The sequence below is a fragment of the Schistosoma haematobium genome, chromosome 2 (genome assembly GCF_000699445.3).
Source record: "Schistosoma haematobium chromosome 2, whole genome shotgun sequence".
Lineage (NCBI taxonomy): Eukaryota > Metazoa > Platyhelminthes > Trematoda > Strigeidida > Schistosomatidae > Schistosoma > Schistosoma haematobium.
This window is the reverse complement of record NC_067197.1, coordinates 24262377-24279238: the sequence shown is the minus strand read 5'-3', so window position 1 is coordinate 24279238 and position 16862 is coordinate 24262377. Positions and strand designations below refer to the sequence as shown.

Sequence of the window (16862 nt, the reverse complement as noted above, 5' to 3'; positions counted from 1 at the left end):
AATAAAATAGAAAATACATTAGAACAATAAAAATAATAATTAATACACAAACATGAAAAATAGAGAAAATTTCGGGAGAGAGAACAAAAATATACAAATCTAAATATGAAATCAAATAATCCACGGATAATTATTAGGTAAAAAAGAGTTCTTTCTTTTTTCATTATGATGATGAATTCGATAATAACCAAAAAGATCGCAAACTGTTGAAGTGTTTTATGTGTGCTAATTTTTGTTGTTGTTTTGTTTAGATATCTGAAATATTGAAAATATTTGACTAATTATTGTATGAATCACATAAACAGAAATGTTAAGACATACTTCGTCGAGTTTAGTATTTAACGATCGATATTTTCGAATATCAGAGTATAATTCAAGATTGGAATTCCTGGTAATGTCATTAGTCTATAAAAAAAAGTTTACCTACCTTTTAGTCTAATAAACAAACAGGGATGTTATTGTTACTTTACATTTTGAGACTGAAGGCCTTATCATAAAAAATTATCTTATTATAATAAGCTTTGTTGTTCCGTCTTAAATCAACTTATCGAATGAATTGTGTGTATAAAATTTGGATTAAATTTGCATAAACAAAAGTAGTAAATATTAACTATGATCAATTTTTATTTCATTGAATGTTGTGAGGAGTAAATTTTTATAGCTCTAAAATTTAACTGACGGGAGTTTATTTTTACAACTTTTTGATATCAAAGTATCAAGGGAATTTCACTTGTTAAAAAGTAGAGAAAATTAGAGGTAAACCTTACTTACCTCCAATAGGAGAAGACATTTTAGCAGTAAAAGGAGCTGCGATACTAGCATTACCAAGACGAACCACTGATACTTCTTGTTCTGTATCTAGTGCAGGCAAATTGAATGACGGGCGTACAGCTGGATTACTGTTATTTATATTAGCATTCGTAGAGTGAACATCACCACGATTAGCACGATTGAAAGTACCCCCGTGATTTTTCTGACGTATATTCTTAGATGAAGGGCTTGCCTGTTTAGTCTCAGTTAATTCCACAAGAGAAACAGATGTACTCGTTTCATTAAGCAGTGCGACACCTAGTATATAACAAAAATGTGGAAATAAACGAATCCTATGTGTACTAAATTTATTGAAAAGATTAATAATTCCATAAAGATTTCAAAAGCCCTTTTTATTTACCTTAGCTAGGGGAGCTAGATAGTACAATATAACTCCCTTAAATAAATAAAAAATGAATTAAAATCAAATAATGTATAAACCTATATGCTCATCTACGGGATACAAAATAAGTAAAAGGCAATAATGTGTGAGGTATATCAAAGTTAATTTCTTGTTCATAAATAACTAGCTGAATGATAAAATCAATTGAACACTGGGATATCACTACTCCTTAAACTCAGTAGAATAAAATCTTTCTTTTTTTTAAAAAAAAAGACAAATAGAAAAGTAAAAAAGATAAAAACTGACCAACATGTGCTTGTTTTAATGCCCCAACATCATTTGTCCCATCACCACACATTAATGTGACATATCCCATAAGTTTCAATTGAACTAGTATAGATTCTTTTTGTTTCGGTGCAACGCGAGCGTAAATTTTAGCTTTTGGAATTAATTGTCGTAGAAAACTAGAATTTGTTTTTGACAGATAATCGATTCCTTCGCCTGTTAAACAAACATCATACTTTTGGATAAGTTGTGAAAGTTTGGACTTAGCATCCTTGGCATTCACATCCAGCATAGGTAGTATAACAGATTCATCAACCGATTGCCAATGCCATTGTTCGTCTAAGATGAAAAAGTAGTGAAGAGTGAAAGAGGAGGACAATAAACAAACAATCATGCACCTCGTTAAGAATATAAGTACTAAGCTTTCACTTTCTAAAGTATTATGCATATGGAATTAAACTAGAAGTCAAACTGTTGTGGATGGGTGATCGCCAAATACAACTTATGAAAACAAACCAACATCGATAAGAATGAAATTCTGTTAGAGCAAATCATTATTCAGTGGGAACACTATTCAGGGGATTTCAATACGTTTTTGCGATGATCTATGTTAACGTAACAAATACTCAGTTTAAAATATTTTAATCGTTGTGTTTCTTACTGATATATAATCGACTTGTTGTATTGTGAATTGATTACACTGGGCCGACATAAAAAAAGCTTCATCTACAAAGCCTGGTATTTTCACCTCAGTAAATGGGGTAGGGAAAAAAAGAGAATACAATTAGTTCCGTTCACGAAATTGAAGTCGGAATAGTGAAATTATTAGTACAGTCCCCGAATGCACCGACTGACAACGGAGATTTTGGAGCCGAAAAAAAGGAAATGTTAATTATTTTGAATTCATGCCAAATAGCGACACAATTAATGAAAATGGATACTTTTAAATTAGAATTATTACTGGAACAGCAGAGAAAATTGATCTAGTTGGTGACAAACTCGAAGTACATAATAACAGCATCATCTAGTACACCAACTTTCAGTGTTATATCCTTTATCAATGGTATTGGGAACAGCATTAACGAGTTCAACTATGACCCATATTCAAATGTAACATTTGACAATGTTAACACAGAATAATTTACTGTAACAGAATTTCGACTTGATCGATATTGATTTTCTTCTCGTAAGTTGTGATTTGTGATTACATATCCCTAACATCTCTCTTTTAAATAACGTGATTCTCTTGGGTTCACTTAAAACTGAACCATCTATCACCGTTTTCAGGTTGACCATCACCTAGGACGTATATCTGCTTGTTCTGGAGGTGCCGTCTGTTTTTCCTTCTAGTGCGTCATTCAAAGGACCTAAATCAATCATACAGTCTCAAAAGAACCCATCACCTGGTCACATTATATGATTCCATTCATCTGTCGATTTGTATTCTATTCATCGACTTGAACGGTCGGGATCTCACTTAATCAAATTACAGAAAACCTACGTCCTTCATAAAACAAATACAACATATCGAGATTAAGTGCTAAAATGAAGAAACAAGTATAGAAAAGTAACTTTACCTTAATAACAAAATGGTAATTTATAATGTTTGTGTACTAAGACAAAATGAACTTGTTTAGTATTAGGGTTGTTTCAAAACTCACTGAATTTTATGCCACAACCCCTGAAATTAGTGCCTGATAATTTCAGTGACAGACGGAACAAAATATAAGGGGGTTTAATACGGTTTGTCATTTTTGTCACTACAGTAGTAGAATTGGATCGCGTGTAACTAACCAATGTTTATGACCTCTTGTACTCAATCAACCAAAATACAATAATAATTCGTGGACTTATCGTTAAATCTAGTGAATCATATCTCCCTTGCGTGATTCAACCTGGTTAAACTCTCCAGCAGCAATACAATACTTGATGAAATAATGTATCACTGCAACTTTTTTATATTTCCTAGCAAAGTCAAATAGTTTCCCAACTGTACAAGAAAGAAATTATTTCATTAAAGCTCAGAAACCATGGAAGAGAGAGAAAACAAGAAGCCAGATTAGCCAAAAATCATAACTGATGGGAAAATGATGGGAGTTTTTGACTAAGGTGAAAATCCCCATTCAGACAGTCAGACGAGTAGAGTGAAGAAATGTTTCTTTTCAATTAGATTTTCATCATAGCATATATATATACTCACCATATATAGTGTAGAGCCATGAAAAACTCGTCAGAAGAATGATTCCTTTATTCGATGTTTTGAATAGTTTCATAAATCAAGTCACTTATCGTATTCTCCAATAATCAAAATTGCTTATACTCACCACAGTCAGTCATCTTCAAGGTGCATCAGTTTAAGTTCCCACATCAAATCAACACAGCGAGATGACAGAGTAATATAAGTAGTAGTGATGACAAAAATATTTCCATCCAATATTATATGTTTGATAACAGTAATAGTGGTAGTACAAATAATTAGGAATGAGAGATATAATTTGAGAAGGTATGGATTCGTGGAATAGAAGAAAATGAATAGGATAATTAGGAAACTTAGAATCTAAGTGAAGGGTCAACGCGCCTTTGCCATTGCAAACGATTCTGAGTAATATCAACCTACGTGGTTACAATAATCGTCCAGAACCCAACCAGATAGCCTGCACCTACTTACATGATTAAGTCCAACAGTCAATGACTTCACAGACTAATATCTTGCTTTGGTTTGATGGTACATAATCCTTCTTCTAACCTACTCCTAACAACATCATTGCCCGTTGAGGTAGGCGATGGATAAGCATGCATAATATGTCTGAACCAACTCAGTCGAAATTTTACAAATTTATCCATCGATCTCTCATTTTTAACTTGCACTCTGCGTCTAACCTTAGCACTAAACACTCGATGGTTCCATCACGCACAAGTAACGCCGTGAAGACACCTGTAATCAAATGCTAGTCACCTACAAATAAGCTCTATCTCCAAAAATCATGTTTCATAAGGAACTGATGAGCAGTGTATTCATTTTTGAGTGGAGACGGACATCTCAACTAAGACACAAGTGAGGCCGTTGGTAAAACGAACCGAGATTTCCGAAACCATTCCGAAATTTTGTCAGACACCAATCCACCAAGGCTTATGAGACTTTCAACATAAGTGAACGGTCGATGAGTTTAGCTGCTTCACCACTCACCATACATGAGAGATTTATAGACATTGTTCAATTTTTGAAGTTCATTTTCATCAAAATGAAAATACAAAATCAGTGAAAATTAACTGAGAAGCATTGACTAGTTGGTTGCACTTAAAACTGATTTTATCTCGTAATGAAAAGCAAGCTTCAAACTAACATAAAGTTAAAACGAAGTAAAGAAAATAACAAGCATGAGGTTTAACAACTGGTTAATATTTTCACATAGTTAATCTATTCCTTAACTAATCTCGTACTAAACAACCTAAATAAATTTTTTATAACACTCTTATCAAACATTTTTGTTAGATGGATGATTTTCGAAATCTATAGGCTATAAATGCTTTAATAATTATATACTCAACAGAATTAGAGTTTGAAACTATATCAATTACCGAATTTCATCAGATTCAACCACCTTTTTTAGTCAAGCAGTCATAATCAACGCTGAATCAGTCCTAGTTGTCATACTAAATCAGCAAGAGACGAATACTGACTAATAGTAGTATTAATGATAGCAAAAAATAATACGTATACAATATAAGTATCATAACGATAAAAAAAATATACTTACGTAATGCGTTTGGTGGACTTAATACGAGTACAGGAACATTCGATCGAACTATTCCCACAATACTGCTTACATGACAGGCTGTAAGTGGATTATCACCTGTGATCATACTAATATGATGACTGGAATAACTAAGATCTTTTATCACAGTCAAAGAGTCCGGTTTTAACGGGCAAGAAATAATGACGAAACCACAAAAGTGTATATCTGACTCAACAGATTCACGAGTTAAATCTCTCACCTAAATGAAAACAAGTAAGAGAAAAGAATATTTACTAAAAGTCTAATGTTTTAAATTGACTACAATCAACCAAGTATTGTGAACAGAAGATTTGTGTAACTTTGGGGGGGGGGGAGAAACTGTATTTTTGACCCTGAAAACTACTCAATATTCACCGAATACAAATCATGTACACAAAACTAGACATAAAATATTGATTTGGTGACCACATTTTAATTGTAAGACTTTGGGGTTAAGGGAACCAATTTAAATTTCAAAAAATTGTGGTTGATAAGCTGATAAAAAAATTCAGTAGTTTTGAGGTATCTATCAGTAGTAAGATCCTACGTTGATTTACTTAACTTGAGACTCATCTATCAGACGTATCGATAGGATTTTTGAACCCCATAAAACAAAGTCCTGTTCGGGAAGATGAGTAGCATCATGACTCTTCAAGCAAATATTCTAGCTTAAATCGTAGTATTTTTGCTAATGAGCTATAGCGGAACCCAAGTGGTGGTGTGATTTATTTAATGGACGAATTTTTGATTAGTGAAATGAATAGAATGTTGATTGATAGATGAAATGAAATGATACCACAGTAGTTGATTGGATGCCTACCCAAGAGAACAAACTATTGACTTGAACCCCCGAATGAACTGAAACCAAAAACAAGTGCTTCCAGGTTTCCAAAGGTGGTCTAACATCAATCGGTTCATGAACTCGATCAAAAACTTAATAATCTCCACAACCCGTATACAAGACCACAAGCCAGAATAATAAGCTTTTCACACAATAAATTGACAAACAGAATATGAACACAAAATAAACATGATAAAATAACACGAGATTAGAGGAAATTAGTTTTTAAACAGTACACTATTGCCATACACATACACCCTATATGGCTGCTGTATTTCAAAGATTGGGTGATTTATCTTCTAAATTAACAAAATAGATTTATTTGAGTAAACATTAACTCTACAATGATGAATATTTATCGAAAAAAATTGAACAAACCAACCTGCTCATGTGTAAGTTGACCTAAGGTCTTCTGTCCCAAAGCTAAAACACGAGCACCCCGTCTAGCCATAGTAAGATAAGCTTCTTCATAGTCTGGTGGTGCATCGACAAGCATTGGGAGAATAGTTTCTGGTGATCCTTTGACACAGACCAAGTAATTTCGATCTACGCTAGACGGCAAATAATGGCTAACTACAACAGACATACGACGTAGTGTACTATCGAATCGAAATCTAAAAATGATAATGAATCGATATATCTTTACTTTGATTTTAAGAAAATCGAATATTTATTTGGTTTTTATAAACTTATATAGCACTGTTGAATATTATACTAAAAGAATTGTTACCATTTAATAGAAAATGGATATGCTCTCACTTTTTTACAACACAATTTTCAGTTATAAAATGTACTGCTTTAGACAAAAGACAATTTATAAGCTATTTGATGGAAAAATGACTCAAACGATAATGAAACTGTGACTTAATGACTAAAACACTGTTTTAATAAATGAGTTATAAGTTCGAATCCAGCTTCACTCAATTCGATTTGGCACCCAAGTGATATTGTTAACCTTGAGATCAAAAATATGACTCAGAGTCAAGTACAAGGAGCTGTACCTGGAATATTATTAATGAACTTAGGTTTGAGCGAGCAAATGGTATTGTTTACTCACTCCTCGTTTTCGACATAACATACATTGGTTCATATCTAGGATATGAATATAAACAGACGTGACTATGTAGTATTTTATCATTTACACATTTTATGAAATGAATTTCTTTAAACAAAGGAGAATAACGAAACATAGCATAAAGAGAATTCAAAGTTATTGCGGGCATAGATACACATATAATGAAGGTAGCAAACTCAACATCTTATACAAACTTTCAGCAAAGATATGTTTCGCCACAACATCAATACATTACAGGGTATGCTTTGGAAAACAAAAGGTTTGAAAGATGTGATTAAAAATGCTGTTATAGACAATGTATATACTACTTACGACATTAATCAATATTTAACGCTTTACAATAAACGAAATGCCTAAATGTTTTATTTTTGTAAAAATGTTTAGTTCAAGTTACAGGAAAATATAGATTGAATAGCAATATGATGATTATAAAAATATAGTGCGTTACTAAATATTTACTTACCTTTGACATATTTTCAATGGAGAACTACGTGGTATAGTACGTCCATATACTTCATTCTGATCATTCAACGACCAACTAGTCGATGCTAACATAGCTTTTTCCATAGGATCACCAATCAGACCAGAAGCACTAGTATTTATCAAAGAATGACAACTAGCTAACACTTGGATGGTAGACAGTGGACATTGTTTTACTTGTAGCAATTTATTTGATGGTTGATCACTAAAAGAAAATAACACACAAATACATGAAAACTCCATGAGTAAAAGAAAGTGGGATAGTAAGACAATCAGTTTGAAGAAGAGATACTGAAACCTATATCTAAAAGTTATATATGAACGCATAATAACGACAACGAGCAGATTTACACAGTTCTAGCTATCGAATAATCTCCTTTATTGGTAACCATCGCTATTTGTGTAGAGACTCGGATATTGCTAAAACGCTAAAACCGATGATTTTCTAGGGGGATCACTCATGAGCCTTTGATCCAGAGGTTTAATTCACAAAATAGTACACCGTCAAGAAACGTCATCAAACGGTGGTCGGTGACCGTTGCACGCTCTAATTTCATTCACTTTCTCGGGATCCTGAAGTACCGAGTAAGGCCTACACGAGAGGAGCAGTAAACGCAACATCGAATGATGGTATATCAAGATGGTATTTGTGTGAGGTCCAAAAGAAGATACATGATATGTGACGTTATAAACATGGCTCATGGTAAAAGCCAGTTGAGATTTCTTTGTAGCTTTCTTGTATATCCTTCATAAAGGTAGGAAGAAACTTCCTAACTTCCTATCTATGTAGTCCGCATAGCCCTCACACACCCAATGTAATTAAAAATTAAATACAACCTAATGTAGGTCGTTATTAAGTTGTGATGTAAAATAGTACATATATATATATATATATATATATATATATATATATATATATATATATATATATATATATATATATTACCAGGTACAGATTCATGTAATTAGCTTCAAGCTATACTGTGTGACATCTAGTGATACTATCTGGTTGCCCATACCGTAAGTAGATGAAGTGGGGCTCGAACCAGCATCTAAGCGACTGGAGGTTGGGCCACCCCCCAACCTCTAAGCTACCGATCCACTAAAGGATTTTCAACATCTTTACAGTTATTTTACAGCTATTAATCAATCACAATCTCTAAGAAGGGACTAAGAAAATTTGCGCCTTATGGTTCATGAGACTGTCATATGAATAAAGTATTCCATGATTAAGATTATGAATAAGCGAAATACCGCGCTGACAACGAAAATTTATGCTTGATAGTAAATGAAACCGGTCCATTTATAGGCAGTGAAACTATACCATATTGCTGAACGACACATTTAAAATGCTGACTTGTACCTTTATATGTGAAATTGATGGTTGGGGATGCTAGATCCCCAGAACTCAGTAAATGTCATATTTTTGCAATTTTATTTGGGAAATGTGAATTTCTTGTTTTCGCACCAAAAGCGCCCATTTTCACCTCCACGTCGCATTTCCCACTTGGGAGGGCCTCAGATGTCATTGGTTCGTCGGCTCTTTTAATATGCTATTTTGTGACGTTTCCCAGGGATATTTTTATCCCGTACTTATACGCTTGGGCCATACTTGTTGTTCGTGCTTCTGGCTGCCTGTGAATACATTTCCCTCTTCTGAATCTGGACTTCCATCTCTAGTTAGCGAGTCTGGGACACATTGTGACATAGAGTTTTCATTCCGTTCGCAGACTAGGTAGATTCATAATCTCTTCAAACATAACAGAGATCGATCCTGGCTGCCATTCGATAAAATAAAGGCATTTGAAGGAAATACCTTCAGACGGTAATTAAGTCGCTTTCCATTGACAAGAACGAGTCTATTATACTATCCCTGAATAGAGGTAATATTGTATGGATTTAGAAGCATTCGAGATGTTCACTTTTTATGTAGATTGCATAGGGATCATAGATCCATCAGGATTGAGTTCCTTTATTATTAGTAATAAACAATAGTCGGATCATTAAACTTACAATCAAATATTATCACTAAGCAACGACAAATTCGTACTAAGAAAACACGAAAACGTCCCTTGAAATTAAAATATCAACTGATTACCGGCAATCTACATAAGAGCATCAAAACGGTATAAATCTCTGCGTACGATATACCCACAGTTGTTAAAAGAACACGTAGTAAAACCCAAACACCAAAACCACCGACTATTGACTTACTTTAAACCTGTAACTCCTTCAACTACGACAATATCTTCCGTCAAAGTACCAGTTTTATCAAAGGCACAAATATCAATCTTACCAGCAAATGGAATTCGAAAAGGTTCAGTACAATAAACCACTAGAAAATAAATTACAGTGTAAATAAATTACAACTGACAGGATAAAATAACTTTAACCAATCGCAAGACTCAAACTTATATCTTTTAATTTCCTTGTTATTATTTGTAAACTTCCTACTTGCCCCCAAATGCCCTGGTACGGTCGAGTGAGGAGAGTCCGCTCTCCCTCTCGAAATGCTCTCACACGGCCACATGTATACAACCTCCACCAGGGAAGTCCTACTCACTGCCTTCTCGTGGCGGGGTGTTGTTTATGAGATTGAGAGGACTGAAAGCGAATGTCCGGCGCTTTATTTATTTATTTATTCGAACACATAAATATTGGTACAAGAGAGCGCCAATATATAAGCGCCACACAAAACAACGAGAATTCGAAGAGAAAAATAGAAGGTAGGGAGCATAAGAAAAGAACAATAACGACCAAATTAGTGTAAGGTAGTGTAATAATAATAATAATAATAATAATAATAATAATAATAATAATAATAATAATAATGGGGAAACGGAAAGGTACAACCAGAAGAAATCGTTCAGTTAAGGGAGGTACAACCACTTTTTATGAAGAAAGTAAAAGAAGATTACAGAATGATCGCCACTGGACTCTATTCTGAGCCATATCTGATAACGTCTCTAGCCACTGTGTAGCACCATCTCTCGGACCCCAGCCAGGGAGTCGTGAAGGACCAACACAAGCTAACCCTTTGCAGCTTTCTTTCATACCACGACACCATGTCATACACTAACCGCCTTTCCGCTTTTCCAACCAGTCCCAGAGTCGGCAAATAATGCACGACGTGGAATTCTCTGGGACGACATTCGTAGAACATGTCCGAGCCAACGAAGTCGGTGTTTCAAGATGGCGACACCACTTGCATTATCATCTCTGTGCCCGAACACACGATGCCGAACCTCTGCATTACTAACATGGTGTTGTTACTGGATGTCGACAATCCTTCGGAGATAACGATGATCAGACATAGAGAGTCGTCTAATGTCCTCAACTCGGAGAGGCCAGGTTTCACAAGCATAGAGCAAAACCGCTCTCACCAACGCGCTGTAGATCCGACGTTTTACCTTTAACCGGATCCCAAACCAATGGTGCACATGGGCTCCAGTATCCTGAGGGAACAAATGGCGTATGAACCAATCGTTGGTCACCGGCTTTCATGGGACTGCATCTCCTCACGATGATCCACTGCCTTGTGGGTCATACCTTTAGGTCAAAGGCTCGGGGTGTGGCCCCACTTCGGTCTGGGCACCCGGGCAGCGTCACAGCCCACACATAAATAAAATGAAAATGACTATATTTACTGAAAATTCTATTCTCGCTTCAATTTACAGTCAAACAATTCACATTATTATTATTACTATTATTATTATTTACCACGTCATTTATTCACTCTCTTTTATTCCCACTCTGTGTATCCTTATCTTTCGACCTATACAGCAACTCGCCTATGATGGAAACTCGGCTCTATCTAAGCATTCTTCAGTCACTGCCTGGTTGAAAATTGTATGCTACCACCAAATACGAATACTTAAGCAGTTTTCCTGGAACCACGTGCACCATTCAAACTGGCTGCCTTCAACGTTTGCACACTTATGCAGGTCGGACAACAAATAGAACTGGCTATATCTTTGGAAAGTCTTAATATCGACGTTTGTTGCCCATCCGAGACTTGTATTCAAGACTCTGGTGAAGTTCTACAAATTCGATCTCTATTTGTCGCTTCAAAAAGCTTGTTTTACGTGCGCTTATCAGGAGACCCTGTGGCATCTTCGTCTGGTCTTGTTGGTGTTGGTGTCACACTAAGCGCTAGAGCTGAGGCAGCACTAATCGAGTTGATCCCCATTAACAGTCGGTTATGTGCTGTTAGATTAGAAAGTTCCATCAAAGTGAGAAGAAATCGGCGTGAGAAACGGTGTCTTTTCGTCATCTCCGCCTATGCCCCGACAGATTGTAGCCCGGATGCAATCAAGGATGAATTCTATCACCAGTCAACTGTTCTCCAGAAAGTGCGTTCGACAGATATTGAGTACTAGCCGGAGACTTTAATGCTCAGGTCGGGCGTCTAGGCACAGAAGAGAGTCGTTTAGGTGGCCGATGGGGACTTGTTGGTCGCAGGACAGATAACGGGGACAGTCTATTGCAACTGTGCACAGACTACAACCTGTTTCTGGATAGCACTAACTTTCGGCGCAGTCATCGCCGATGTGCCACGTGGCGTTCTCCCTCTGCATCTCAAGACTGGACTCAGATTGATCACATCGCGATCAGCTACCGCTGGCGTGGTTGTGTACAAGACTGCCGCTCCTTTTGGAGTACCTATCTGGACTCTGGTCATGCCCTGGTCTGCGCCTTCGTGATGTTAGTCTGGCTGTGAAAGGTCGGATATACAACGCGTCGATGAAAGCAGTCCTGCTCTATATTTGTCAAGACTGGTCACTCTGAGTTGAGGACATTAGACGACTCTCTATGTCTGATCATCGTTATCTCCGAAGGATTGTCGACATCCAGTAACAACACCATGTTAGTAATGCAGAGGTTCGGCATCGTGTGTTCGGGCACAGAGATGATAATGCAAGTGGTGTCGCCATCTTGAAACACCGACTTCGTTGGCTCGGACATGTTCTACGAATGTCGTCCCAGAGAATTCCACGTCGTGCATTATTTGCCGACTCTGGGACTGGTTGGAAAAGCGGAAAGGCGGTTAGTGTATGACATGGTGTCGTGGTATGAAAGAAAGCTGCAAAGGGTTAGCTTGTGTTGGTCCTTCACGACTCCCTGGCTGGGGTCCGAGAGATGGTGCTACACAGTGGCTAGAGACGTTATCAGATATGGCTCAGAATAGAGTCCAGTGGCGATCATTCTGTAATCTTCTTTTACTTTCTTCATAAAAAGTGGTTGTACCTCCCTTAACTGAACGATTTCTTCTGGTTGTACCTTTCCGTTTCCCCATTATTATTATTATTATTATTATCATTATTATTACACTACCTTACACTAATTTGGTCGTTATTGTTCTTTTTCTACGCTCCCTACCTTCTATTTTTTCTCTTCCCATTCTCGTTGTTTTGTGTGGCGCTTATATATTGGCGCTCTCTTGTACCAATATTTATGTGTTCAAATTAACAAATAAAATAAATAAGAACAAGGTTCTCCAAAAGAAGAAGTTCGTGTTACATTAACGGGTGATATATGAAATCAAGCCAACAAAACGCTCAAAATACAACCCATTAGCGATCATGATTTGACTTCCTATTGCACAAATCACTGTTCAACAAACTACACCCAAAAGTCTAAGGTTGTCTGATGTCCTATTTAGGTATCGAAACTCAACAGAACTAAATTCACAAAATGAACAACCTGAAACTCGAAATTAATTGTACTAATGTATAAACAATTTAGATATCTTATGTGCACATAGAGCGATGAATTTGTGGTTGGAGGGTTCAACGTAAAGCCGGCAGTCCCCAGGTTTGAACATGGATCCACCTGTGATTTAACCAAATGGGTAGTATCATTAACCCATACATCTAGAGTTCGACTCATACCCAAGTACTCAGCGAATGAGTTAATTTGGTTTTTGATTTGACGTGCTTGTTTTATTTGCCTTTTATTCGGTTCTACAATTAAAGTAGGAATTAGTTTACGCGGAGAGGAAACAATAAAACCTTTATCTCCACTAAAATAGTTTATTTATTAAGTAGATCGCAAACTAAACAACATTTAAATCTTCATAAGTATGAGATGAAATTCAACTAATATGTAGATTAAACAGTTACAAAATATAACACTTACAAAGTTTGCACAATGCAATCAAAGATGAATTCACGGCTAAAGACAATTCTAGTGGGAGTTCCTGTGGAATAACAGATGTTAGAATGAGAGTACATTCAAGAAACAGTTTATATCGATTCCGACGGGGATCAGCTGTACCTGTTCGAAAAGATATTTAAATTGAATACAAAGCTTATTGATTGGTGACACATTCAGAAATTATTGCATACATAAAATATCCCTATACCATATGTTTAAGAAGTAAAATTATTTTAATATTGATATTGAGTATTTAGATATTATCTATAACAAAGTTGGTGTTCAGAAATGAAACTCAGAACACATGTTACGCCCTTCTTGGGACTTGTCAGCTCGATACCTCTGCATATGTTAGTGTTCGCTGAGGGACTCGAATCCAGTGCCTTTCAATTCAAATACCCAACGCACTATTCACCTAGCTACTGAGTTCAGACAGCAATTAACTTGTGTAACGGGGATGAATAATAATTCAGTTGTAAAGGTTTGAATCTCCTCATTATCGATGAATTCAACTACTAGCCACTATCCAACTTTGCTTAAAAATACCTCTGATTTAATCTCAATATAGAGGCAATCCGCTCAGGACGCACATATGCTAAAACTGACTGATCAACTGCAGTCTTTAACATTAACAACAGAAAGATCTAAACCTTCACAACCGAAATATCATACATAGTAGTTCAAAAAAAGATCTGTTTACCATTGAAAAATTCGAGTCAGCAGTATTTTACATTTGTATCTATAATTCTACTAACTAGATTAGACATTAATGTTTTCGATGTATTAGTGAATTTCCCACACAGTTTATAAAGGATGAGAATTAACAAACGTCCTCTGATAAAAAACAACTCGTATAGAAACAGTAGCAGTAAAATGAAGATAACATGATATCTACTGGGAAGACATGTTAATTATTATTAAAAATGAAACGTCTTGATATTACGAAGTAGATTGAGACGTTAAAATTGACGTCATTGTATTATCACTTTGGATTATTAACTTTTAATTAGTTCTGACCCTTTGGTCTTAATATAAGCCTGTGGGTAATGACTAATCGATTTTCAGTTAGTATCCTCTAATAAAAGGTTGGATAAAAAAACCCACGACGACACAAGCATCAAAAGGCGGATTTAATAAAGTAATAAAATAACACCACCAATATACTGACTAAATATAATAGATAAGACGGGAAATTTACGCCACCCCTCCACCACACTATTCGTCTTAAAAAGATCTTTTGCAATGGGACAATGGATATTAGACAGTACAATTTAGAAAATTAGATCGCTGTGGCCCTTGTGTCTTGTTAGCATCCTGATCCGGGTATCCTCAAAGTAATTTGTTAATACACTTATTTCCTGATTATGCTCCATATAATTAGTTTCCTTTATGAATTTAGATAAACCAAGGACGACGACTGACGTAAAACAATATGGTTTCACTTTTAGTCTGTGGTTTACTATCAGCTGCTTAGTAGTGCATTCGTATCAAAATAAGACATAATGCTAAATGAAAAATACTGGTGGTCGAAAATTTGAAATGGTGCAGGTCATTAGCACTATAAAGATATTGCATAAAGTCATTTTAAGACAACAAATATAAAGGAAACGAGGCAGTAATTATCTAGAATTCGGAAAATAGTAAGATAAACCTTGTAATCATTACACAAAATTTGAAGAGTATGCATAGGTTTTAAAAACTGAGAGGATGAAAATCACGGACGAGTGGTGAAGTGATAATTGTATGAAACATATACGAAACCATAAACTTTCTTGTAGTTATCGTCTAGAGAACCTATTTGGCAATTCTAAATAAGATTTAAGCATGAAAAGTTATATCACGTGGAACACTACAAAACATCTATAAACATTTAAAAATGCCTGATTTACTGACTCATGACATTTTAATACACAAAGATTCGGCAAATATCACCAAATCACTCAATGATTGCAATGGAAAAGTAAAGTATCTAATCCCACATAAAAAATACAAAAGGCAGACAACAGCTTTTTATTGTGAAAAAAGGACCTACCTTCTATCCAGACATAGGCTGATGCAATCAACGCGAAAATAAGTAAGAAGGCTATGAAAAGAAAGCTTTCAGCATTATTTGCTGTAACGGCCTTTACACTATACATTATAGTTTTCAGTAAACGACCTTGTGAAGTACTCAAACCCGTACGAAGTACAAAGCAGATGCAACCATTGTCAGGTGCTGAGAAAAGATTAAAAATAGGTTACGACAAATCCAAAGTCAAATGTGACGAAAATCTACGAAATTCATCAACTACATGAGTTAAATTAGCCTTAACAATAATTCGGAAATAAAAATCCAAATACGCTTAAAATTTCCATTATTAATATTGTTATTATTATTATAAATGCAACCTTATTATCAAGTAAACGTTTGCGCGCGCAGCTTTAAGCGACACTCAGTACGAGGACTAATGACAGTCAGTCAGCTAGCTACAACGTAGGACTAGGCACATTTATGCATCAGTCCAAGTTGCCATACCTAAATAGCACAAGATGAAAAATTCATAAAAGTAGTTACTTCAATGGCAGTAATATATATAATACAGCATAAAAGGATGTGATACGGGGAGAAAGAATTAGTTCGTAGAAAGAAAGGCATAAAGTAATTTTAATCTCACGGTTTAAGAAAAGACAAATGGTGTATACACCTACGCCATTGTGATCCATTTTGAGCCATGTTACCAAGAGTCTCCAACCACTGGTTACGATAGTCACGCGGACCCCAATCAAGTAGTCTGCATCTACCAACATGACTCAGACCAGAAGTTAGTGACTTCAAGGACTGATGCCAAGTTCTGGTTTGGCCACCCCTAACTTTTTTCCAACCATCCCCAGCACTAATCAGCATTGCGCGTTGAGGTAACGGGTATCCAGGCATACGTAACACGTGGTCCAACCATCTCAGTCGATGAAGATTCACAACCTCATCGACTGATTCACCGTCATTCCCCTAATACCCTGCGTCTAACCTCAATATTACTCACCCGGTGATCCCAGCAGATGCGAGCAATATTTCTAGGACATCTGTGATCAAATACTAGTGACTTACGAGTATCCTCT

General features: G+C 35.8%; 1 protein-coding gene across 1 annotated transcript in view; it reads right to left on the bottom strand.

The window, feature by feature from the left end:
* MS3_00006529 (uncharacterized protein) overlaps nt 1–16862 on the bottom strand; it is a 28796-nt gene that overhangs the window by 8235 nt on the left and 3699 nt on the right. Inside the window, exons 7-14 of the mRNA XM_051214697.1 lie at nt 15799–15981; nt 13749–13886; nt 9825–9945; nt 7594–7815; nt 6438–6669; nt 5197–5434; nt 1460–1777; nt 772–1068 (exon numbers count right to left, since the gene is read on the bottom strand). Coding sequence (XP_051067880.1) covers nt 772–1068; nt 1460–1777; nt 5197–5434; nt 6438–6669; nt 7594–7815; nt 9825–9945; nt 13749–13886; nt 15799–15981 — 1749 coding nt within the window. The remainder of the gene's footprint in view (nt 1–771; nt 1069–1459; nt 1778–5196; nt 5435–6437; nt 6670–7593; nt 7816–9824; nt 9946–13748; nt 13887–15798; nt 15982–16862) is intronic.